The sequence below is a fragment of the Linepithema humile genome, chromosome 3 (genome assembly GCF_040581485.1).
Source record: "Linepithema humile isolate Giens D197 chromosome 3, Lhum_UNIL_v1.0, whole genome shotgun sequence".
NCBI lineage: Eukaryota > Metazoa > Arthropoda > Insecta > Hymenoptera > Formicidae > Linepithema > Linepithema humile.
The window spans coordinates 30,320,186-30,345,318 of record NC_090130.1 but is presented as its reverse complement, the minus strand read 5'-3'; the positions used below and the strand labels follow the sequence as shown (position 1 = coordinate 30,345,318).

General features: G+C 38.8%; 1 protein-coding gene across 13 annotated transcripts in view; it reads right to left on the bottom strand.

The window, feature by feature from the left end:
* sei (seizure) overlaps positions 1 to 25,133 on the bottom strand; it is a 103,566-nt gene that overhangs the window by 21,348 nt on the left and 57,085 nt on the right. For 12 of the 13 annotated variants that reach the window (XM_067351631.1, XM_067351621.1, XM_067351623.1 and 9 more), the window contains 2 exons: positions 24,786 to 24,910; positions 24,517 to 24,597 (listed from right to left, as the gene is read on the bottom strand). In XM_067351631.1, the coding sequence (XP_067207732.1) occupies positions 24,517 to 24,597; positions 24,786 to 24,910 (206 nt within the window). Of the gene's footprint in view, positions 1 to 8,163; positions 9,603 to 24,516; positions 24,598 to 24,785; positions 24,911 to 25,133 lie in introns of those variants that run through there. The other variant, XM_067351633.1, reaches the window with a different exon arrangement.

Here is a 25,133-nt window from a genome sequence, read left to right as displayed (position 1 = left end):
TGTAATGATAAGGGAGCTTTTACGACAGCTTCTGGAGTTCTCGTGCAATGCATATTCTTCGTGGTAAGTTTAGCGATTAATAATAAAATAGAAAATTTTTGTGTGTACCTTTTGTGAAAATGCCTTATGCGACAGAAATAAATTGACGGTTATTCAGTGCGCTATTATTATATTGGGACTTCAATAACACAATATAATTTAATATAGCGGTGTTTCTTCATGAGTTATCGAGAGTCAAATAACATTTGTTCCCCAAACTGTTTTCATCAAATATTGACGCCATAAATCATTAATATTATTAGACTATAATACGTAGATTGAATACGTTTCCATATTGCGTGAAACACGCGTTTCGCAGTGGCCGCTTGAAAATGAGGTCGCGTTAGAGTGCGTTAATTCATAATCCATTTTAAAAGCTTCTGTCGAAGCCTAGTTCCCATTTACAGCGAGATATACGGCCTTGTGAGCGTAAGAGGTCAGCTTGATATAAGCGTCTACTCATCTGGATTCGCATTGGGCTATGCAATATTGCGATCGATACTGAGCGAAATGTACGCGCCATTCTACCGCAGATTGACCAAGCGCGCTTATAACTGCTCATTGATAGCATTGATAAGCGTGAATAAACAATATTAATTGATTAACGCGATATCGATAGTGTGAAAGCAGATCTGGTGAATGACATATTGCATAGCTTTCATCATTATTTGATTATTATTGTAGATAATTACTATTATTAATTATTGTAGATAATACTATTGTACTTATTACCAATTAAATTTGTATTAATATTGTTCTTATGTAATCTGCAATTTTCGATTTTTGTCGGTTAAGTTGAACACAGTAAGGAAAAATATATTCCAGTTCTTATTACATTATTAGAATTTGATAATATGTAAATTATTATTGGACAGTTCGTATAAAAAGTAATTATATTTTTAATTCTATTAAAATAGAATTGCAAGTAATACAAACATCGATTACCGTCGATAGGGTCGAACCAAACTTCTGCTTCTTTCCCTTCATAAAATACGAGCGCATCATGGTTGCTGATACTCTCACAAAGAATTCCAGTGTCATTCTCAATCGTAGAGAACCTCGCTCAGACGCTACCACTGACGATGGAACTCCGGCGCTTTTAGCATGCGCAAAAATAAAAATAAACAAACGTCGGAAAAACCACCTGTTTGTCCACAGCGTTTTTTTTCAAAGTTTTGTGCGGGCTACTAAATAACTTCCAATGTTTTTCCACAACAATTCACGAAATAAATAATTTATACTCCGAGTTGAATCTTGCAGACAGAGTTCCTTAAAAGGAACTTGAAAAATAAGCGGTTAATAATAAATGGTAACATCAGCTTGACACCATCCTGAGTCTGGTTTGTATCTTGAAAAGAAAAATACGCAGGACATTCCACAGAGAGATTTTTCCGTCAGTTTTCCATTTACATCTTCTCAGAATAATGGTCCATTTATGTGCAGTATTCGTCCAGGAAAATTTGCAAAGAAAAGTTATTTTCGTTCAAAATTCAACGTGTCCAGTTTAAAAAAGTTCTGCTATATCAAATATTAAAATCATATTTCTTCACTAAAATTTTTGCACGTTTTTTTTTGTCTTATGTACAGATAATGGTACTTCCTAGTCAGACAATATCGATCTATCGAATGCTTAAAAGCTTTCTGAGCGCTTCCTCAATGCACAGAGACAAAAGGGAAGCCGCGTAGCTTTATATCGCCTTTGCAAAAGGCTTCAATCGATTCTTCAAAGAGTCTGTGGCTTCCTCGATTCTTCGCTCTCTGCAAAAGATCTCATCACTAGTTCAAACAGTCTTTAATCGCAGCTTTCAGGAGCCCAAAGAGGCACTGAATCGCGTGCCTTCAACTAAAACTCGCTCGAGAAAGTTGAATACTTTACTGATTCCGTCATAAACAATTTCATCAAACAATTTCATCAAACAAGAACTTTTATGATTTTTTCTTGGTAGCGTTTTTATAATATATTATTAATTCACGTCCGAAATTCTAAGTATGTAATTAACGTTGTAAGCACTGAGTTCACTCAATTTTTCATCACGAGATTTTAAACAATTAATTGAAGAATACACTTGAAATTAATATGCTTGATAAACTTAGATTGTCTTCGATTTCTCGATATGTTTGTTTATTTCAGATCTTTTGAGAATCCTGATGCAATCCTGAGAAATCTTTCGAAGAATTTCTCAATATATATCGTGCCGCATTGACAATATTTGAGATTACAGGGTTAAATGAAATATTAAATGTTTGTTGATTTCATTTGAGTAGTCTTCAGAAATATCGAGCAAATTCCAACAAAATCCACAAAGTCACTTTCGCTCATGTTCGGAGGACTTAACTCCCGCAAGAGGATTGATGTGAAACGGATCTTCATCAAAAGGTATCAGAAGGAATTTTCGGGATTAGGGAATCTTCCGATTCCAGTCCATCGACTTCGTATAAATTTCATGAGGGAGTTTTCTATATCAGATTTCACCACAAAACCACACACGACGTAGAGTCTTTTATGTCTTATATGTTGAAACGTTTAATGGGAAAATCCAAAATTTCAGTTCAGGTTCAAAGCATTTTTGATAAAAAAGTTCCAGTTAATCTCATAAAATGTTATTCGCACTACCACTCGGATTCGGTTTCCGCGAGAAAATCGAATTAGACCCAATGATCGCTGCAGTTTTCACCGTGGCGGGAACTCTATCGTTTCCAGTTGAGTGCTTTTCGGGGACGCCGAACAAATTCCAGTGAATTTCATGAGGTGATCTAATTTCGGCCGACTCTCGGAGTTCCCGCTTTGAATCCGCGGCTGCACGCTCGCGTACGCGCAGCAAAACTAAGCGCTCGAAGCGGAGAGATCTGTTTCAGCCAGGCAGCGCAACGGCGCCGAGGCTACAGGCCGAGGAGTGCTTTTAGAAAACATCTGCCTCCGGTCCGTACGAAATGCTTGCCTGGTTTCACAGCCCAGTAAAAGCGGAAGACCGAGATTTAAGTACGCTTAATATATACAGGAATGGAAGTGGAACGTGAAAATCCGAAATAAAGCTAAAAAATGAGGAATCGAGATGAATAAACCTATTAAAAACATTATCAAATTTTCAATTTTTGATTCGTTTAAAACAAACTTTCCAAGTTTTTGAAATTTTCCACGTATTCAAAATTTGTTATTACATAATATTTTCATTATATTACTTTAAATATATACATAATATTATTTTAATATTAATCTTATCAAAAATGCAAGAAAATTAGTAAAAAATAATAACTTATTCATTTGAGAATAATTTTGCATTAGACAAAATTTAATAAATTAATCAATAGTAACCGATATCGAATCAAAATGTAGTTATACAGTTACTATTAATATCTAGAATATTGGCTGAGAAAGAGAATCAATCACAATCATAAAATCAATAAATTAATTTCGCACTCGTGAGCACAACTAAATTGCACAAATAAATGTGGTTAAGTTTCACAAAAACATTTCTCCAATATAAATGCCTAATATTTACCACATACTACCGCAAGTATTCACTGAACATATAGACATACGTTAAATCTTTGTTTAAAAAAAGTTATAATCCAAAGTTTAAAGATTTGATTTATGCACTAAATAACACACGGAATAATTCTTTTTTTTTATGTCAGAAAAACAGACGATTGCAATCTCGTATTTAGGCGCTTCTGGATATTGGAATCGTGTAATGTCTTTCCTCCAGTATTCGACGTTGTAATAAAACGGATCGTAAAAATCAAAAATAGGACGAGATGGATAAAAGTGTCAAGGCGCATTCACTGGTATTCCAGGCTGATTCATCCAGTTACGAATGACATCAGAAATTACAGCACACACGTAACTCAATAATTAAAAATTTCCACTTTTTATAATTGCGCGTCGCTCTTTTTGAAGAGCGACAAATTTTGATTAATTCATAGTTTTTTAAAGACTTAATTAAGAGCTTCAAAGACAGTCTGATTGATATGTAACGGTATGAATTAATGCATTTTACAAGATGTGCTGTCAAGATTAAAGGATTAATCTCATCTATTTTATTACATATGTCAGAAATAATTCTATTATATATTATAAGTTAATAACGGAACTTCCACTTCAATTCGTTTTGTGATTATATAGCATTAATTTAATAATGCATCGATCGTATGCTAAGTGTGCTAGGAAAGGTCGTGTTAAGCGACAGCGACTGACATTTTATGAGCGTGTTCAATGAACCACCTTAACCGCGTGGCGAAACGACCATGGTGAGGTGCATCTAGCACCTCATTTTACGAGATTAAAAACATGCGATGCTGCGGAAAATCTGAAACTGACGTACCGTTTTCAATTAAAGCTCGGAGTCTCGCAATTGTGAGACCACCTGCAATGGAAAAGTTCATTTTCTTCCAGCTATTAATCTGCTATAATCTACCTGATTCATTTCTCGTTTAATTAATTTAATTAATGAACAAAGCGGAATATCGTACTGCTATCAAAGGGTACGCGATATAATGTCTTTATTAAAGATTTATTATTGCAATTACAGTGGCTCGCTATAGATTTTTAATTAATAATTATTTTGTTTCCTGACAATTTAATTTAATTTGAGAAATTAGTTGTAAAACAATTTAAATCGTCTGTATAGAATATAGAATATTAGATTTATCGCTTTTATCTACATATTTTAAGCGTACATTCAATGAAAATTATTTTAAATTAATAAATTCTACTGATAAAATTAATTATTTTTTCGGAGTCGTAGTTTGATTAACGTCAGTGATTTGCTTTCGGAATACTAAATATCTTAGCAGATCACCGTGAGTTTTCTTAAAGGCAGCGTGATGTTACGTATGTTCATCGTGCTGCCGTAAAACATAATTACTTAAAGTAACCAAGCAAAAGCGGCTGTGAATGTGTTTTCAGGCATGTAAACTGTAAATCGAACCCCGTGCGCCGTGCGTTTTACGGGCGGAAGGCTTAACTTTACAAACAAGTGTAATCCGTTTGTGATATTTTCAAAGGCGACCGCAATATTGTCATCACATTAATTAAGAAAAGTCACTCTGTATGCATTCTTACATTATCGTTTTATCCAGGTACACAATGATTAATGAGACCTCATTCTACTACGTTAACTAGGATCTAATTAATAAGACCTTGATCTAAATAGATTATAATGTGGTAGATCATTTTTAATTACGATACTATATATACATTTATTTTTATAATGCATTAAATATATATTTATATAAATTTTTTAATTTACAAAACAAAGTAAAAAATAAAGAAACTTCTTTGACTCACAAATCAATTAAAATCGTTTTTTTACTGTTTTATTTTTCTTCTTATATATTATATATTTTTAAATATTATTAAATTGAATGTATGCTTAAAATTTGTAAATTAAAGCGAGCAGAAAAACGTCTGTAATATTATAGAATGCTCTTCGTTTCTTACATTCCCGTTCTAATATTTGCTTTGCTATGGCTGCGAGAAACTACGTTTCTTGTCTTCCTTCGTGCCCGAAGAGACAATTACGCATTGATCTGATAGTAGCTAGACAGCTGTGCGCGACATGAAACATTATCAACCCCTTTTTGCAATCATATTGCGTCATTTCATGCGTAGAGAAAAAATTAATTTATCTTCCACTTATCATTATACAAGCCTCTACAGCAATTAATTCGTAGGTCACACGCTGCAAATCTCGCGAGAATTCTCGTGTGTTAAAGAGGGCATGCAGTCAATTAATTTGACTCTACAATCCCCAGGATTAGAGGCGTGTTGATACCACGGTCGTTGAATTTAATTGCGGCAATGTACTAATTGCTAGCTTTCTAGATCGACGTGTCACTTAATGAGTCACGTAAAGGTGCATTTACTCAATAGCAACCCCCATGAGATCTTTCTCGTTAATTACATCTCACAATTCTCACTTCCATCTGTAAAAACTTACGGGGGACGGAGCACGAAGCTGTAATAAAGCACAACGGAATTATTTAAAGTAACATTGCGCAATTTGCAATTGTAATGAGTTCCGCGATACGGAGTTAATATGCACAATTTAACACATCCGCAGAAATGAAATTACACAAATGAACAATGTTAATGTAAAAAAAGAGCAATAATAATTGAAATTCAAAATAATTCAAGAGATAATTAAAATTTATAAAATTCTAAGAAAAATGACCGCTATATTGTAGATTAATTTTATCAATAACATTATTGTCGCTGATACTATAAGTTATTGATATAATTTTATTCGTTAAAACTGTTTGAACTGTATGCTTATCAATAAAAGGAGAATGGTCAATGTTTTTCGTCGAGACAGTATCCTATCAGAATGCACCATGTGTACATATGTGTAGTCTGAAAATAGCAATAACACGTCTACCGCTGAAGGATAGGCATGGTAATGCGATGTTTATCCTCTTTGCCATTATAGTCTGTGGTATGAAGTCGTCAACAATGTTTTCTTTGCAAACAATGTGTTCCTTGCCACGCGGAAAATAGTATTGCCCGAGTCAATTGAAGAAATGCGTTGTAGAAACATTTGAACCGTACCAAATGGAACGATTCAAAAGAACCGGCTACAAGTTTACCGCTTCAAGTTTCTTGTTATTTTTCCTTCCTTCCTTTATACAGGGTGTTTTATAATGTCCGTGCCAACGCTCGTGTACGGATAGAGTGCGATAAACTGAATAGAAAAGTCCTTTACCATTTTGCAATTTTTGCAATAATAATTGAGATATTAATTAAAAGGGATTGACGAATAATCGCGCGTTGATCGCGGCTAGATCGTAGGCTGTACGTTCTAGGCGTGACAGCAATGAGAATCGCATAGCAACGAAAAATAACAACGTATATCACTCCTGCTCTCGCTACGTGTTATTTTTCGTTGCCATGCGATTCTCGGTGTTGTCACGTTTAGAGTGTACAGCCCACGATCTAGCTACGCGCAACGCGCGATTATTCGTCAATCCCTTTTAATTAATATGTCAATTACTATTGCGAAAATTGCAAAACGGTAAAGGACTTTTCTATTCCGCACTCTATTCGCACACGAGCGTTGGCACGGACATTATGAAACACCCTGTATACTGTAATTATTTTTAGATGAGAGACTTTTTCAACATTATAATACCGTTAAACGCGAAAACAATAAATTTATCGTTCTGTTCTCGTTTTCATTAGTCAATTCATGATATAGCAAATGTTCAGTGGTAAATATCTTTCGATACAATTTTACAGAGTGTCTTTTAATATTGCAAATACGGAGAATAGTATATCGGGATTATGATCAGAATATAAAAAAAAAAAAGTAGCTATTAATAATTTATCAAATGACACATTAAGGGATAGTCGAGTGATTACATAGAAAAGCTCTTTCCATTTATGGATCGATCAGTATTTAATTATTAATAAAACCTAGTTCCATCAATGATTCTGCGAGAATTCTTTTTTAACTGTTAGCTTTGCGGGTGTCATATCAAGGTTGGCGCGATAATATTTTTACTCGCCCGATTGTCAGTTACGTAATTAGTTTGTCTAGAACAAAGCTCGCATGCAGAACCATATGTACGGTGTCAGAACAAGGTATTCTTATCTACATCAATAAGACACATTATACAGGGCGGAATCGCGGTTGAAATCTCCCGCGTGTCAGAGCCGGCAAATGTGTAGGTGTGTTTCGCGATCGATGTATCGCCAAAAATAACTTGTCTCCATCTTCAGGTATTAATACTTTAGTGGTATATGTATATACATACAAAAATGTCAGCCGCTACCTTCGGATTGTTCTTGGTATCCCTAGCGATTTTATCGGCATTTATCCAATACTCCCCCCCCCCACCCTTTCTTTAATCTCAACAAATGTTTTATGCATCAGCGATTCTCTTGGTTATTTAGGGAGAGAGAATCAATTTATAAACTATTCCAGCAATCTAACTATACCGTCGATTTAATCAATCTATCTATTGTAGAGAATTCTATCAAGCGGAAGGCGGGAATATATAATTCGTGATGCACGACGATATTATCGTCGCGACATTGTGATCGGATTCGAAGAGCGATGTTCGACAAGGCTAACAAGCAGGATCTTAATTAACGCGACTGTCATTTGTTCGAACGCTAAGAAATACCTCTTTTCTAAAACCGGCGCCCTTGATCGGCGGTTGCGGGCCCCCGTTCTCCAGCAGTAAGCTCTTCGTACTGCCACCCTTGACCCTGACGCTGCTCCACCTCTGTCGCGGCACATCCGTCACTCTTTCGTTACGCTCGCCCTCTCGCAGCGAACCACCCTTGACTCTAAGAGCCCCGAGGACTGCGGTGGCCGGCGCGACCGGAACCTCGAGTTGCCCCAAGAGATGCTCCGACATCGTTCGAGGGGACTTGATGCAGGTCATCGTCGTTGGGGCGAGCGTGTTTGCCGACGAGACTGACTTCACCAGCAGATCCTTGCCTTCCTTCGTCCAGGACGTGAGCTTCCTGCCGAGAGAGAGAGTGGTCGGTGCCGAGGTTGGTTTCTGAGACGTGCCAGGATCGCCGGGGAAGGTGTCCGTCTCGTTGATTACGTAAGTGGTCTCGTTGATCACGTGAACGTTCTGCTGCTGCTTCGTCAGCGACTTCGGCGCCGCCGGTGCTGCCGAGACGCAGCACGGATCCAAAAGCCGATCGCCCGCCGGTCTGTGATAGTAGTCCTTGACCACGGAGGATCCAGAAGTGGCCACGATCCTCCGTCTGGTGCCGAACTTGGGTATCCTATTGCGGCAGACGCTCGACGGCGTCCGGGCGCCCTCGATCAGGGCGTCTCTTTCCTCGGACGACAGCTCGCTCTCCTCTTGAAGTTCCGAGGAAGTACTGCCGCTGATCCTGGCGACGAAGCGTCCGTTGCTGGTGCCGGCCGAAGTTCCAGCCTCCCTGCGGCGCTCCGGATCGGCGCTGTTCTCGCACGGCCGACCGCACAGCAGGCTCTGCAGGTCGTGCTCGTACGACGACGAGCTGGTGACCGAGGTCGTGCCTCCGCCCGCGGCCTCCGCGAAGATCCTCGCCGTGTTGTTGGTCGACGCGGACCTCGGCAGGTAGCCCCACTTCTCGTAAGAGCGACCGCCCCCGACCTCCGACTGAGCTCGACTCTCGTCGTTCTCCAGCGAGAACTCGAATCCTTCTTGCGCCGCGCTCTTCTCCTCGTGCCGCGGTTCGCTACGACGAGAGCGTCCTCGATCCCTCTTTCTGCTCCCCGAGGTTTCGCTGCTTTCCTCGCGGCCGGATCGAGCACCCTCGTCGGAGACGCTCGAGTCCGCGACACTCGAGTCCCGCTGTCTCTCCTCGATCGGCGGAATCTGCTTCCTCCTTATCCGCACCGGCGGCGGCAGCCGATTGGCCACCCTGGCGATTGTCGGCGCGTCTGCCAACTGATCCTTCACCGAGCGCAACGCTATGTGCTCGTCCCGCGGCTGGGACGAACCCGGAGGCTGCGACTTGGACAGTTTTTCCTTGAACAGCTGAATCTTGGCGAAGTGTGTATGCCTGGCAATCAACCGTGCGCGCGACTCTTGCGGTCCCGCTGTCGATCGCCTACGCGTTATTTATTCAAAATGCAGTTTCGAGGAGCCGTATTTCGATGAACGCTCGAAGATCCGAGTGCGACGAAATCGCCCGTGTTTCGCTAGGTTCAAGATAATAAAATTCAATCGAAATAATTGTTATCAATTATCGTACTCTGTTATTTTGGTATTTTGTTTCGCAATGCAAAAGACAAGGCAAAAAAGGGCTTAAAAGTTTCGACGCTTTGAAAGACTATTGGGTTAACGGTTCTGTTGTGCTCCTCGCCTTCTCGATCTTTCCTTCTCGCGCTGGTGTTTCCGCTTTGTATTCTTAGTGAAAATCAAATCTGCCGATCGACGATCTCGATGAAGCAAACTTTCTTTTGTGCTTGACGTGTGTTAACATTAAATATTGTGCATTGTTGTCAGGACGTGTGCGCATCCGTAGAATCACCTATTGAACTTGCGACTGTGTGCTCGTAGATAAATTATTACTATTAATTATCGTTAGTTGTTTATACGATTCTTAACATAGAAATAAAGCTTTGTAAATATCGGAATCGGCACATCCACGTCTATTCTCACAACGGATGATCTTCTTCTTCCTTGATATCGCTCTTGATTAATTAAAAAATTCTTCTCTCTTCACTTCAAAATACCGGTATAAAATGCAAAAGGGTGATTGTTAGCTTAAGCTTAATCTCCTCCACCGTTGTGCCGAAGAGATCGCGACACGGTAAACCCCTTTTAATAATTAATTAGTAATAAGCAATGGATGGAACATGACGACAGTCTCAGTTGGGAGAAGATAACTTTCTGAATGTCAGTCTCGATCACTCCCTTCTTTACCGAAATAATTATCTTCGTCGCTCGCAAAAGTATTATATTCAGCTAAATCGATTGCAACAAAATATAAAGTAGCTTTTCTTGTTCAGAACTTTTTTTGTTTTTTGCGAGAGTTTCGAGTATAAAGAACAGCGTTCTCGGCGAGATAAAGACGCGACGAATTAGAAATTCAGCGCAGGTACAAGGCTCTCTCGATGCTGCTCGCTGATAAGATTCGAGGGTCGCGAGGATGGTCTATTCACGTCCTCGATGGATTTGGCACGGGCTAATACTGTGGAATCCTCCACGAATGCGCCAGCCGGCATTCCGTCTCACGACGACCACGGCGTTCCGATTTCCCGTCAACAAAGACGTATAAAGCCTCGTGAATCTTCTTAATGATTATCCGTACAGGACTTACAGTATATCGGCCGACCGTGTCGATCGTCGAGCGCAACTGAACGCCGCGCGCACTTTCCGATCTTGCTCGATATATATAAATCGTGGATTTCGAATGTCGGAGGATGTCTCATTCCGGACAAGCTCTGCGTGCTTTCCGACTTACCGTCGAGATCGATTTATCGTTGAATCCTGAGAGGAAAAAATGGCAGACTGACTTTTCACGTTGATCAAAACACGGCAGAAACGCGTCGGTGGCACGCTTCTATAAAACGTTAAGTTGAACGGTTTCCTTACTTTCGGCGCGAGCCCAGAGACGCTTAGACAATTATCACTTGCATTTCGTTGAATAACGCGTGTAACAAGTATTGTATATACGTAGTTGGCAAAGCTCCTTCTCTCTCTCTCCCCCAGAGTTATGTTTCTGCCGCGTCACGGTTCACAGTCGTCCGGATTCGCTGATCGTCAGGACGGAGTGCTCACGTATGACTCATGACGAGTCCATACTCGTCGACGAGCTACAGTTGGTGGTTGAGGACAATGTTTCTGGATCGTACACACGTTCGCACATTCCCGGAAAGATACACGCGTCCGCGATGTGTTGCACATAAAACGATATCTATTCCGATAATATTCAAGGATGAGCTAACTCATTGCGGTGCAGCGATAACGAGCTCAGATGACGCACCGATCTTCAGCGAACGCAGCACGTCGATGTAGCCCCACGAGTACCGCCGACAGCAACAGACACGTCCCTTCGTCATCCCAGCGAAACCCGGATCGTCCCCCGTACGAGAGCACTGCGGCCGAGCGACTAAAGCGAGAGGGATGATTCAGCGGAGGCGCGTCGGGCACTCCGGACGATCGTTCCGGCCGACATTTCGACCTCTCGGGTCTCTCTCTTTCCAGGAGAGGGAGAAAGAGAGAGAGAAAGAGAGAAAGATAAAGAGAAAGGAAAATAAGAAGAGAGGAAAGGAAAGAGAGAGAGAGAGAGAGAGAGAGAGAGAGAGAGTTAGATTGCGACCTTCCGCTCTCAGAAACCCTTCCACACGCGGTAGCGTCCCTGTCTCACTTCTCGAGTCCGCCCTCGACCCTTTGAACGTCGGTGGCGGTCGACTTCCCTTCGCGTCGCGTCAGCGTCGTTCTCAGTATGCGCACCGTGCTAGCTTCGCCGCCGTCGCCGCCGTCGACGACGACCCACCTGTGCTTCAGCCCTTATTGATTCGCGCGGCCAAGTCTCGCTCGCGCGCGCAACGCGCTTCTCTACGCAGGCTCGGACCCGCGAGAATCACCCCGTTTAAGAGGAGAATGCGCGACGCCACGCCGCGACGCGGCGAACGTAGCGCGGGACGCCAGCTGACGCTCGTCGCCCGCACTCGCAGTCTACATCATGTGGACTATTGTAGAGCACGGTGCATTATGAAAACAGAATGGAGGATGCTTTCAGATACAATTGTTCAAATGTCACGTGTTTGTATAAGAGGTCGCTCATGCAGACAGCAGGTTTTGATTATCGGTTTCTCTATTCTCAACATCTCTAGCGATAAAATCTTCATAATGAAGGAAGAAGGCAATTCCGGTACTGAAGAATACTAAAATACTCCCTCCCACATTATTTTCCTTATACAAGATTTCCTTGTAAAACGAAAAATATGAAATGTGAAATTCTTTTTAATTTATCCTGCATTTTCTACAATTCGTGCATCTTATATAGCACATTGTCTGTAGGGAAGTATATGTATATGTATCTCATTTGTATGTATCTCATTTAAATAATTCCGCTCAGCTAAATATGTCTATCCGGAGTCGCGTGTTGTACTAAAATACATGTCTGTACTTATTTTGCATAAATGATTGTTGTGTCTGCGCGAAAGCGATTGTGAGTTAAATCTTGGCAATTTATAACACGATCCGATATATGGACGAACGATGTTATCAGTGATTGTAATTACTCGCGCATTATTGCCAAGAGAGAAGGGCTATATACGCCCTTCCTTCCGATCGCAATTCATTTTGTTTTCACTGAATATATTGATCCCTTGATATTCTTCTATCGAACCTATACACGATATAAATTTCAACGAAATCTTTACCAACCGTGAACTTTTGAACGATCACGACGTACACGGTCAGTGCTTCCTCTATGCAACACGGTGGCTACGACAGTTTTATTTTCGCTCGTCAACGGGAAAAAAAAAACGCGTAAAGCGGAGGAAAATCGCGTGACTAAAGCTGTGAAAAAAGCTATACCTCGTTACGTTGCAACTATTTTTTCCCTTTTTATTTATTTTTCGCCCTCCGTCTTTTGCGAGGCGAGCATTCTCGACGCAACCGAGCGATCAAATTTCTCGGCGAACCTTTTAATTTTATTTTTTGCCGTTGCTACTCATTGCGCATCTATATTATTTTTAATGGCACAATACTATAATCGTACAATACTATTACTTTTTATGCTCGTAGAATCGATTACAACCTACATAAGAATTATCTTCGCACAGCTCTTTTCAATAAATAATCAAGAGAGAAGATTTATAATTACATCACTTTAAATGCAATTCTTCGTATTGCACATTCATATAAATAAAAAATTAATTATTAAATTTAATTTTATTCGTTATTAAAATTAATTAAATTTTTTACAATATAATCTGACATAATTTAGTACTTTTTTTTCGAATAATTATAAAATAGCTTTTTATCATCGCTAAACTCATTAACAATTATGAATATTGACAATAAGGCGATTATTATGTACATTTTGACATTATTATGCTTTCATAATGGAAATTGTTTCAGCTAATCTTTACATGTATTTCTTTCCTGGAATTTCTCGAAGAAAGTAATCTTCTTTGTCTATTAATAGGTTTAATAATAGGTATAACCTCAAACGGAACCTTCTCATCAAAGAAACATTCCTACATTTTCCATGAAGCTGACAAGAGATTTAGTATATCCTTGAAAGGAGATACTACTGATCCTGTCATTATTTCATTGTCCTTTAGGCTCTGGATGTGCTCGCCAAGGGAATATGAAATTCGCAAGAACAAGTTTTGTAATCCCCGGCGTCCTCGTTTTCCGAACTCCAGTAGGCAATATTTCCCGCAGCTCGACAAGTACAAAGTTATAATGCTGGAAACTTCAGCCGGTATTCCCGGCGGTGCGGTGGGCGCAGGCAGGGATTTATCATTCACGAGCGCCGGAAGAATTAATTAGAAAAATTAAGAGTTTCCTTGCGTCGGTATGCGCGATCGATCACGTGCGCGACAGTTCGTTTTAAAATGCTCCTAAATCATTCCGTCTCAATTTGGGTCATTCCACAGCTGGCTCACCATCTAAGCCAGCTCAGCAAGCCAGCGCTGGACGGCACTGGAGCCATCGATAAGCGCCAACCTAGTTCGCACATTCGCACTCGCTCGTTCGTTGCGGCCTAAGGAAAAACGAAGGACACTACGTCGCGCGTGGCTTGCAAGGCATCCAAGAACTTGAATTGCTCTTAAATTATAGGTAGTCTCATATAACAAGCGACCGAGGTCTTTTCTCTCCCTTGAAAAGCCCCGAAAAGCTTTTCGAATTCCCTGCGGAACTCTAAAACATATTTGTCACATGTTCCAGATTTAAATTTGATTAAAAAAATTCTAATGTCAGTCGATTGTTTAAAAATTCAATTTTGCCATTTTTTAAAATAACATTTGCTCACTCCAGCTATTTCAACATCCCATCGCCGTAACATTCGGCCGCTAATGTGGACTTCCGCTTTGCAGCATAGTCAACTCCCCTTTCCAGACATTTCAATTCCCTGATCTGTCCTGTATTGTGTGGCGCGCAAGCAGTATCCAGGAAGTAACATGCTCTGTAATTAACGTCTTTGTTTGCCTCTTTGACAAAGGACGACTTCTAGCGGCCATAAGAAAGTCATTGAACTAACAGGTATCATCGACCGCATTACGCAATTTAGATCAAGATTATACTTATTTGTTGTTTATTGCGGAATGGTTTTTGAATCTTTTTATGTGCCGCCTCATGTGTCATTAGCGAGCCCGTGTATCGTTAATTTATCCGGGAATTTTTCATTGGCAATAACGCTATTTAGCTACAATCGTTCTATTGAATTTTGAATTAATTCGTAATTTCATAATTACTATATCAATTAGGTAAATATGCATATTATTAATGAATACGCGCACAATATAAATAGCCACGCGCACAAGATTTATAAAACATTGAATGAGAAATAATTGGCAAACGAAAAAAGAGATTAATTTATTTGTTCGCGCATGAATTTCAGTTCGATCTCCGGCGTGGAAAATGTGCATTTGACGCTTGACTGATAAAAGCCTTCTCATTTGGGAGTTAAAGTGTATCTACATAAAATATTTGTGCTAATTAAATTAATTAAATTTATAGTGCTTAAAGTTATAGCTTTATATAGCTACATTAAGCATTATAATTTTAATATAGATACGGAAAAATAAAATAATATTCTTCGAAAATAGAACTTGGAATCATTATATCGGTGGACATTTAAAATAGACGCGACAGAAATGTCATCCGTATAATATTTTCATAAAGCGACATCAGAAATATCACGTACAATAGTATAGCATAGAACGTACTGCCTCTAGCATTGTCTGATTTATAGGCCATATGACCAACCCACACACGGCGAGAAAATCTTAGTTATAGCGCGCGGATTATTGTTGGAACTCGGAGAACCAAGAGAAATTGCAAGCGTGTATCGTGGCGACGGGAGCGAGCCGAGTGTGAAGCGATAAACGCACTTCTCTCGCAGTTCCTCGTCGCGCAACACGGATCAGAGGAGTTATCGGACTTTGATAGCAAACGTTGCGGACGAGGTCGTCCACCCCCCAACACACCAATCGCCTCGCTCTACTTCCGGCAATGCATGGCTCACCTGTTCCGCCCGCGGTTTGTCCTTATCCTCCTGCTCCTTGCTGAGATCCTCGACGAGATCGTGGAGTAGCCTGATGTCCTGGGGGCTGGGGGAATCGACCCTACCAGCCCCCACGCTCATCGCACTATGGGGCGCCAGTTCACACGAGTCAACAGCCTCTTCCTCCACCTCCTCCTCCTCTTCTTCCGCTGCGCTTCTCTCGCTGTCGTTCTCCCAGTAACCCTTACGAAGGGTCCACTCCTGGTTACTGGCAGTCACTCTTCTGCCGTCATCGCTCATTTAGGGCATTCAAGCGGCTTCGGGCGTGATTCGGACCCAGCGTCCTTCTCGTGATTCGTCTTATTATTTGTTATGCGATACAAAAAAAAATATTTCTCGATGTAAAATTAATTACGGAAGGCCAATCTAAACAATGTTTCTTCTCTCTATTTGCTTAGTTTGACTTGAGACGGTTTCTTTACTTTCCTCAAAGTATTTCTTTTCTATGTGTGAATTCTCTGCTGATTGATGACGGAATAATTTAATTGACTCTGCAGCAGACTGACATCTGTTATTCTTAAGATCCTATGATTATTCTTCCTCGATGATACATCGATTGTTTCTCTTCTTTGTGGCTTGTAAAAACGCGGCAGCTCTCAAATGTATGTTTTTAAATCAGTTTGAGATATTATTGTCGAATCATGCAGTGTTGTGAATTGGAGAAATGTAGAAATGCGCATTTTAGCTTGTAGCACTTTTGCTCGTTCATCGGTATGCGATATATCTGTCCGTTTCTATTAATCAATTTATTATCAATTGCTATTCATTTTTGTCAGAATTATCGTAAAAGTTAAAAAGTTATTGTTCGAGTCAAAAACTAAACGAATTGATTAATTTCATTGCGATCAACTCTTGCCATAAATGTAATTAATTCTAGAGAATTGTAAATTTGAAATTTGACAATAAGTATATAAAATTTTTTTTTGTTATAATTCAAGTATTGTTATCCTTCCAAAAATTTGTTAAAAATTCTTCGGTTAGCTTTTTACTTAAATGTATAACTTTTTCGTCGTTTTACTTTTCGCGAATTTTAGCACCTTTTCACACTTCGCGGCTCGTTAACAAAGAACCAAATGAATCTTTTTAATCGTGCAGTTCAATCTACGCATTTGTGATTCGTAACAAAGTTGAAAATGGTTACTGGGGTGAAACTTGTATGAACAAACGTTTTAGTTGCGTGTTTGCGTGCATCAACCTACTTATTGTGCAGTTTGACCTGATGCCGATTCAAGCAGTAGAATGTAAGACTTTTACAAAGTAATAATGTGGAAGAATCTTGTTCACCGTTTGACATTTAAAAAAGAAACGATTCTTAAAAAATATTTTCTGCAGATGATTATGAGTGACGTGAGCGATGGTTGCATGCTTTTCTGATCGTAACATCGAGCCACTAAAATCAATTCGAAATACCAAGATTGATTCAATGTTTCGTTATTATTATATTTAACATTATTATAGAATATGTATTAAAGGAAAATATTTTTTATTTCTAGTTACTTTATTTTACAAAAAGAATACTTTGTAGAAATAAAAACTATGTGTGCCATCAACGTTACGCGTAGCATTGAAACAATAAAGTGGGATAAAGTGTAAATGAATTTTGCACGATCAGCAAACGGTCACATATAGCTATGCAAATAGCCTTTTTCATAATATAATCATTTTGCATTCATGATAAGAAACTTACAGTGAAGCAAAAGCCTATAATGTGCAGTCGCTGCAATTACGATATTTATAACATAGGCGATTATCAATGCTATCAAAGTATAGAGCTTTCAAAAATTATTACTTTAGCGAAACATTTATAATGCATATCAGCAGAATGTGTAATGGAACAATGATAAAATATCTAAGCAAATTGCTTATAAAGTCAAACGTATCCAAGACTGAACGATACAACTGACTTTTCCGTGAAATTATCAGTGCAATTTCAGTCGCGTGTCTAACTAGCTAGTCATTGTCTACTTCGATCCCACCCGGCGTACATAATAAAAGTGGAACTTAAGCCGACTGCGAAATAATGTAGAAGCAGGAGTGGTAAGGGGTTGCCACAGGCAGGTAGATGGATTGTGCGTTTTGGTATTTGCACCTACGTCTGCATATACACTCGTAGACGTATACACTCCAAGGACGCCAGTCATTGATCACCAGGTGACTATGACCTTCGTTGATTTCATCGTAGTAACGAGCGTGTGTCGGTGAATATATCGTCGAAGGAAAAAGGACGGATTAATCATGAGCGAATACGTCGATAGCGTTTCGGCGCCCGTTCAATGCAATTGGCAATTAATTTTACGCCGAGAGTGGTGGTAGCTCGAGTTCGTTTCAAGTTGCAATAAAAGCCGATTGATTTTCAACGTCGCTGTTATACGATTGAACTCGTGCGAAGAGAAGCTTTCTGAAAGATTTTCCTCAAGATAGCAATGATGTCCTTGTAAAAGTCAACTTGTGGAAATCATTATCGCGAATCAGATTACTTCACAATGAATAATTTTGAATAAATAATTAATACAAAAATATTGTAATAAAAATAGAAGCACAATAATTAATTTGAATAACGCAAGATTTTTTCTTAAAAAAATAATATAAAAATATATACTATATTCCTGATAAAATTCCTGGCTTTGAAAGTAGTGATATTAATTCCAGAGCAATCTTCATATATGTTTTTAATGAATCTTTTATCATTGTTCAGGATTTTAGGGTCAGAGGAGATTTTGGCAGTTGGCCCATATCTCGAGTGGAGGTTATCGATTTTGCAGATGAAGGGAAAATGGACCCTTCTGGTTTCAAGCTTGGCACAACCTTAATCTAGATTTATTACAAAATTTGTACGAAATTTAGTTCGTAATAATTGTGCTCACAAATTGTCGAGATTAAACACGAATTTCTGATCTTTCAAGAGATCTATATTTTTACATTCGCCAAATTTTTTTGGGCGAGGCCATTTTAAATCACGATCAAGAAGATGGAAATGTTTATTGTGTATTGTAAAAAAATTATAATAAAACAAGACATTGATAAATGGATGGACAAAATAGAAATAAAACAAGCTTGATTGTTTACAACAAATATTGGCGTAAAAATAATAAAGCAATGTCTTAAATTGATACAGTAAAAAGCCATTCATACAGTGTGCAAATTAAATTATTAACATTAAGCTGTTTATCAATTCGTGCGCTGGGATAGATAAAATTAGACCTGTAAATTCTCACAATATATATATATTGTTAACATCGAATTACTAATTTTTGACGGCCAAATTTCAATATTGTATTGCATTGTAGAAATTGAAGCATGCGAACAAAACAAGTTTGCAACAGCTTTGCAAAGCGTCATCACTCTTACAATAATTATGATTGTGTAAATGAAATAGTTTATCGAATGGGAGACATAAAAATATGATAGTCAAAAATTTATGTTGAAATTATATTGTCGAAAGTTTCAATATTATTTCAAATATATTTCAAAATTTTAGAAGAATTAAAAGAAACTATTCCTGACGCTGGAAGACATGGAAAACTTGATATAGAAACAGATTTATTGAATTGCCGCCATTTTGTACGTGCTTCTAGGACAGCGCAACCCGTACGCAACGCGTGACACGAGCACGTGGATGGTACTTATGCGACGCTCTGTTGCAGAGTTGATTGCTCGCGTCGCGACCAGGCTAAGAAATAATTTTTTGCACGTCGCAAATTTATGCAAACAAAAAATAAACGTCAAATGCGAATTATGTAAGATTAGAAATAGAGATAATATTGAATGGTCCAGATTCTTTTTGTTTATCTATGAATTTTATTTTCTGAAATAATAAATTTCTAGAACAGTTTTCTTCACTCCTAAAATTTTATTGATTCAGATGATTCTTGGCTTCAAGCAATCTGTAGTGGAGATACAATGAATCTGTATTCTGTGGAGATGTAGATGATAAATGATGCTACAACGAGAGATGGGCAAAGCTACTTGGCACAGCTTGCAAAAGCGTCGACCGTAAAAGATCGTATGAGAAGTGACTTATCTCTCTCTTGATCGAATGATCGATGGACTCACTTTGTTTCTTGAAAACTGTTTTAGATTTTCGAAGTTGCATTTGGTTCTCAAAATTTCATGTAAAGCGACTCGGTCATTAAAAAAATTATTACAAAAAAAATGTTACAAAGAAAAATTTCTCAGTTAACTAATATTACAAATAATAAAATTTCGTTGCTATAACTATTTTTAACTATATTAACTAAGTTTTACAAGCTAAATTTAGTTTTTTCTTCTTGTAATATACACGAGTCACTTTAACATTCCGTGCGTTATTTTAATGACGGCAATATAATAAACACAGCAACTTTTCCGTTCATTATATGCTGGGTATTTTATATTTTTATTTGTTACTTTTAATTCGGTAAGATTAAAAGAAGCTTCATTTAAAACACACGTTCACACCGTACGTGATTCGGGGTTCACTGTCGTCATCGGCTGCAACCGGACCCTTCGTTCTCGTCGTTAGCGCACGGTCGTGCCACGTTTCTTGCGATCGATCGATGATCTCGCGTATCTCCGACTCTCGCAATCCTCACGAGACCTTCACGAGCCGCGTTACTTATCTCACAAGTCCCGTCATGGACCCGACATCGACAGGTTCAGAAGTCGCGTAAGATCGCGAGGATACGGATTCCAGGATTACGATTCACACGATCCTCGGATGATCCTCGCGATCATCAACGATCTGTGGACCGCAGTCGACGGGCGAGTACCGCGACGTACCGCTTCCGTGCCTTGATTTTAGACACCGTCATTCGCGAACAATGACAAACAATTCCAATCACTCGCGGCTAAGCTGACGCGAGTACCATTCATCGGTACCGCTTGATGTTCTGTCATGATCTCGTGAAAATGTAATGAGAGGGAGAACGCGCGCGGCCGTTCGAGATCCGCGCGTGTCTCGAGAACGGGCACGGAGGGCGCGACGTTGAATGAATTGATCAGGCAGGCTTCCTCTCCCTTGTCGTAACCCGAGGACGCAAGAAGGACGTCTTATCACCGTTCGCATGTGCGATCTTCCTTCGCCGAGGATATGGACGGAGTGGCGAAGCGGAGCTACCTGCCGGGCAGAACGGGGGACACTGCGACACTGATCGGGGCGCCGTACAACGGAAAGCTCGTGAATTTCTCGCACCCTCTCGCACCCTCTCGCAATCTCTCATTCTGGCACGCGTGCGCTCCGATAAGTCGCTCTTCCTTTCTCCTCGTGTTCGCCACTGGCAGGCAATCCGCCAGCCAGCGGACTCGCCTTTCCTCCGGTAACGTGCCGATAGACGTGTGTGCATCCGTATTTCCGGTACGTCTTTATTCCGGCACCGTGCGCGCGATGCCGGATGCGGAACTTTGGACACGATCCCACCTCTTGTTCTGTATCACTGAGTTCGTGGAAAACAAGCGGATGGATAGATTTACCGTATACATCCGAGTATCCCGGAACTCTCGGGATTCTCAAACATGAGTGGGTTCTCATTGACTGCGAGGATAAATTGTTACATCGCTAATAAAGCCTGATGTTTTCGTAAGAACCGATCGATGAAAAGGAAGCGTTGAAGATAATAGGTCTATTGCTTTTAAAGAAAATTGATTCAGAAATTTTGCTTTCGTTGCTGAATAATTGTCATTAATTAACATGCATGGTTAATTACAGCCAATTCCTCTTAAGTGGATAGTCAATTATTTAAATGTCTAAATATATAATGCTTATTCCACTGCCGCTTCATCGTTACGATCACGCCACTCAAATTTTGTAGCACTTTCTTGGTACACGAAACGTGACGTCACGCACTGCCTTTTACGCAAGCCATTAATTATCGTTATTAATTAATCATTCTTGCGCTAATTGTATCCCATCATTTTTCATTGGTTGCAACTTCTCCCGAGGATTACGCAACTTGACTGGCATCGAAACGGAAAGTATCGTTAGTCGTTGTTTGTGAGAGACATCGAAGATCTGCCACGGAATAAGCGCGGAATGTCAGGCATTCAATGCTTGCTATTAATTATCCGCTACTAATTGGCTTCAATGCCACATCATGCAGCTGTTCCCCCTTTATATGCCTCAAGTTCTTAGAACATTGCGAAAACTTGTTCTCAGACCAAGCTGAATAAGTTTGTACGATACTATTTTTGACGAATTCCGCGTGTTTTTAAGCACGCAGTGCATGTGATTCGATGAAAGCATAAGCGCAATTGCATCGAGATATTGCTATTTCCAAGTTTTCGGTCCGTAGTTTCTCGACGAAAGATATTTAACGAACCGTACGAATAATCAATATGTCAAGTGTCTCGTTAAAATCTTTCGAAAGACTTTTCTTTGATAAGTTAACGAAACAATAGTTAAAAATATAATAAAAGTAAAATATAATATTTTGTTTTTGTTATAATACCAGAAATAAGTTTGCGAAATAAGTAAAAAAGAAAGAACAAAGTATCTATAGACTTTGAAACAAATTCTCTGAGGAAAAACATGCCAGCACTCTTGCATGCTGAGGAAATTGATTTATTGGTGCCGGTATAATTATTACAGCAACACCTGACTATGTGATAAAAATTCCTGCAATGTTGTTGCATCGGTTATCGATATCGGTTATCGAGAATTCGGTGACCATTTTTATATAAATAACTGAGAACAGCGAGAGAGTTTCTCTCCTGTTCAGCTTCGCCGCGAAGCAACGATTGCGCCCGCTAAAATGTTGGCTGCAAGTTGAATGAACAGCGTCCATAATTTAAACGGTCGCTTGGAATAACACGGGCGCGAAGTAATGATCTAAGTTACGACAATGCTAAAACTACATGAATATATATGCTACGACTTCTTGGAAACCCATGAGTTTGCACAACTTTGTTAGGTAAATTGGGTTTGCATATTACAAGCTAGCATATTTCAAGGGATAATTATAACGTTGGACGAAATAACTGCCAAATTTTAACTGTTCCATGCATACAAAGTATAATTTTGCATTGCAAAAAATTAGGTGTATGCAAGATGTTCTTCGATTCCAATAAAACTCTGAAAAATTTGATAGACCTCAAAGTGCTATTGCCGCTACATCATTCTGCCAATACCGCTGAGAAATGTTACAACATTGGAGCACAATGTAGAACAATCGATCATTTACTGTGCTGGTAAAATCGTTTTTCGTGAATAAAATAGCGTGTTTCGCGCAGTATTACGTTTATTTGACGGTATAATAATGCGCATCTAAAAAGGTAATCCGCTTATATTGTATTATTATGAATATATCGCGTATCTCGGATAAAATAAACATTATTAGAATATAAATTAATATAAAATGAAGTATTGGATTAATATTTGTATTAATTTTCAATCCGTTATAATCATATGTTATTTTATAAAATTTTGAAACTTGTGATACGTAATTTTTAATAATATATTGATGATATTAATATAAATGGATTGTGTTTTGCGTCGTTATTACTCCGCGTGACATGTTTGGTCGGATTTATCAGACAGAACAGAGATTTGCAATTTCGCGCTTCGTTGATAATATTAATTGAAAAAATCCCGTTAGTCTCTTTTATCGCATTTTTTATTTTCTTTTTTATAAATTCAGCATTCTATTCCGTATAATTGCATAGGTAAAATCAACGTCATTTTGCGAGAATTTGACGTTGCGAAAGATTTCCGCCTACGAGACTGCGGCGTAGTCGGATTGGCGCCAGTCAGGGCCGCATTAATGTAAGGCAGTATGTTAAAGGTACAGCCGTATGCAAACAGCCCCTCTGTCTCTTTGCTATTCTGTTAAATATTTGAAAACCTGCACGCTCCATCGCATTTCTCATGCGTTGTTTACAACTAGTGCCAAATACGACACGAAAAGATAGTTTTTTGTTACAGAAACCTAACTTTATTTATCTTCTACACTCTAAATAAAGATTAATATAAATTTACATAAGATAAACAAGAATTGATAGTAGTTAGTTTCGTGAAAAGGTCAATAAATGCATTAAAAAATTTTGGTCATATAACAATTTAACAGTAAATTGTTATAAATAATTATGTTACAAATAAATTTATATGTTATCGCTACTGCTGATCTCGTGATTGTTACCCGATTTATTATTTTCAAATTTTTATCTTTCTTTAAAAAAGAAAGAACATTAAAATATGCAAAAATTAATTAAGTTTTAAAAATTTTAATTTTTTATTATGATTGATAGTTGTGTCTCTTGTACACGAGAACACAAAATATTTCGAAATAGACCAGAAATATGTTAATATTTCATAAATTTGTTAATTTGATTAATATCTTTATGAGTGCGTTTCAACTGGTCGACATTGGTAAATGAGATTTAACTTCTCAATGAATTCTATCTTTAATTCACGAAATCGAATCACTCTAAGAGTGGGCGAAGAAGCCTTTGACCTACCGAGGAGCGGCTGACATTTTCATTTCCGGAAAACTTTTTTTACCCCAATTTCAATTAATGTCGGATAAATACGTCGCCGTGACGCTTTTAATTTCCTGCCGTCTCTTTCTCTCTCAGAACGTACCCGACGACATCACAAGAGAACTCCAGATTTCCTTGTATGATCAAACGTCGTATCTTTTACATCACATATCTCACATGTAATACAGCATCTAACGTTCACACAACTCCGTATAAAAATTGACAGAGATGTGTGTCTTCCAAGTTGTAGTTTTTCAAAATTTTTCCTCATACTTTGTAGCTTCTGCTAATATTATTATCCGCGAGACGTGAAAATATTCACTTACCTGAGCGACTTTTTCTCCCATGTTCGGTGTGTGCATCGCTCCTTGAAAATACTTTGCAGATCCATTATCTTGTAAGGAAAACTGTAATATAAAATATACAAATATACATGTGGAAATTAGTAAAATATTAATATGGAAAATAATAAAATACTAACAAAAAAATTATTGTTATGCTTAATTTAAAAAGTTTAAGGAAAAGCTCAAATATAAATGAGTGATACGTAATTGATTTTCGCATAAAAATATTTTTGAACACGTTGACAACTTACTTTGTGTTTGATGGAATCCGGTCCCATCTGACTCAGAGATGGCGACTTTCGGTCTCTGGACGTTCGCCATTTCTGCAAATCGCTTTCAGAAGCAACGCCAGGAAAGATTTTCGAGTGTTTTGCAGCTAGAAAAACAAACAGCAACGTGAGTTTTTGCGTTTCGTGCTGTTTCTCAAGGCAAAGTGATATCACTGTTATTTATCATTAGTTCAAAATCTATAAGTGCGAAATACAGGCTCGATCAAATCAAATCTATTCGAATCTCAAGATATTATATCTCTGAGAATAGCGACAGCAATTCTAATGAGCTAAATCACAAGAACAATTGTATTTATGTATATCGCTAAT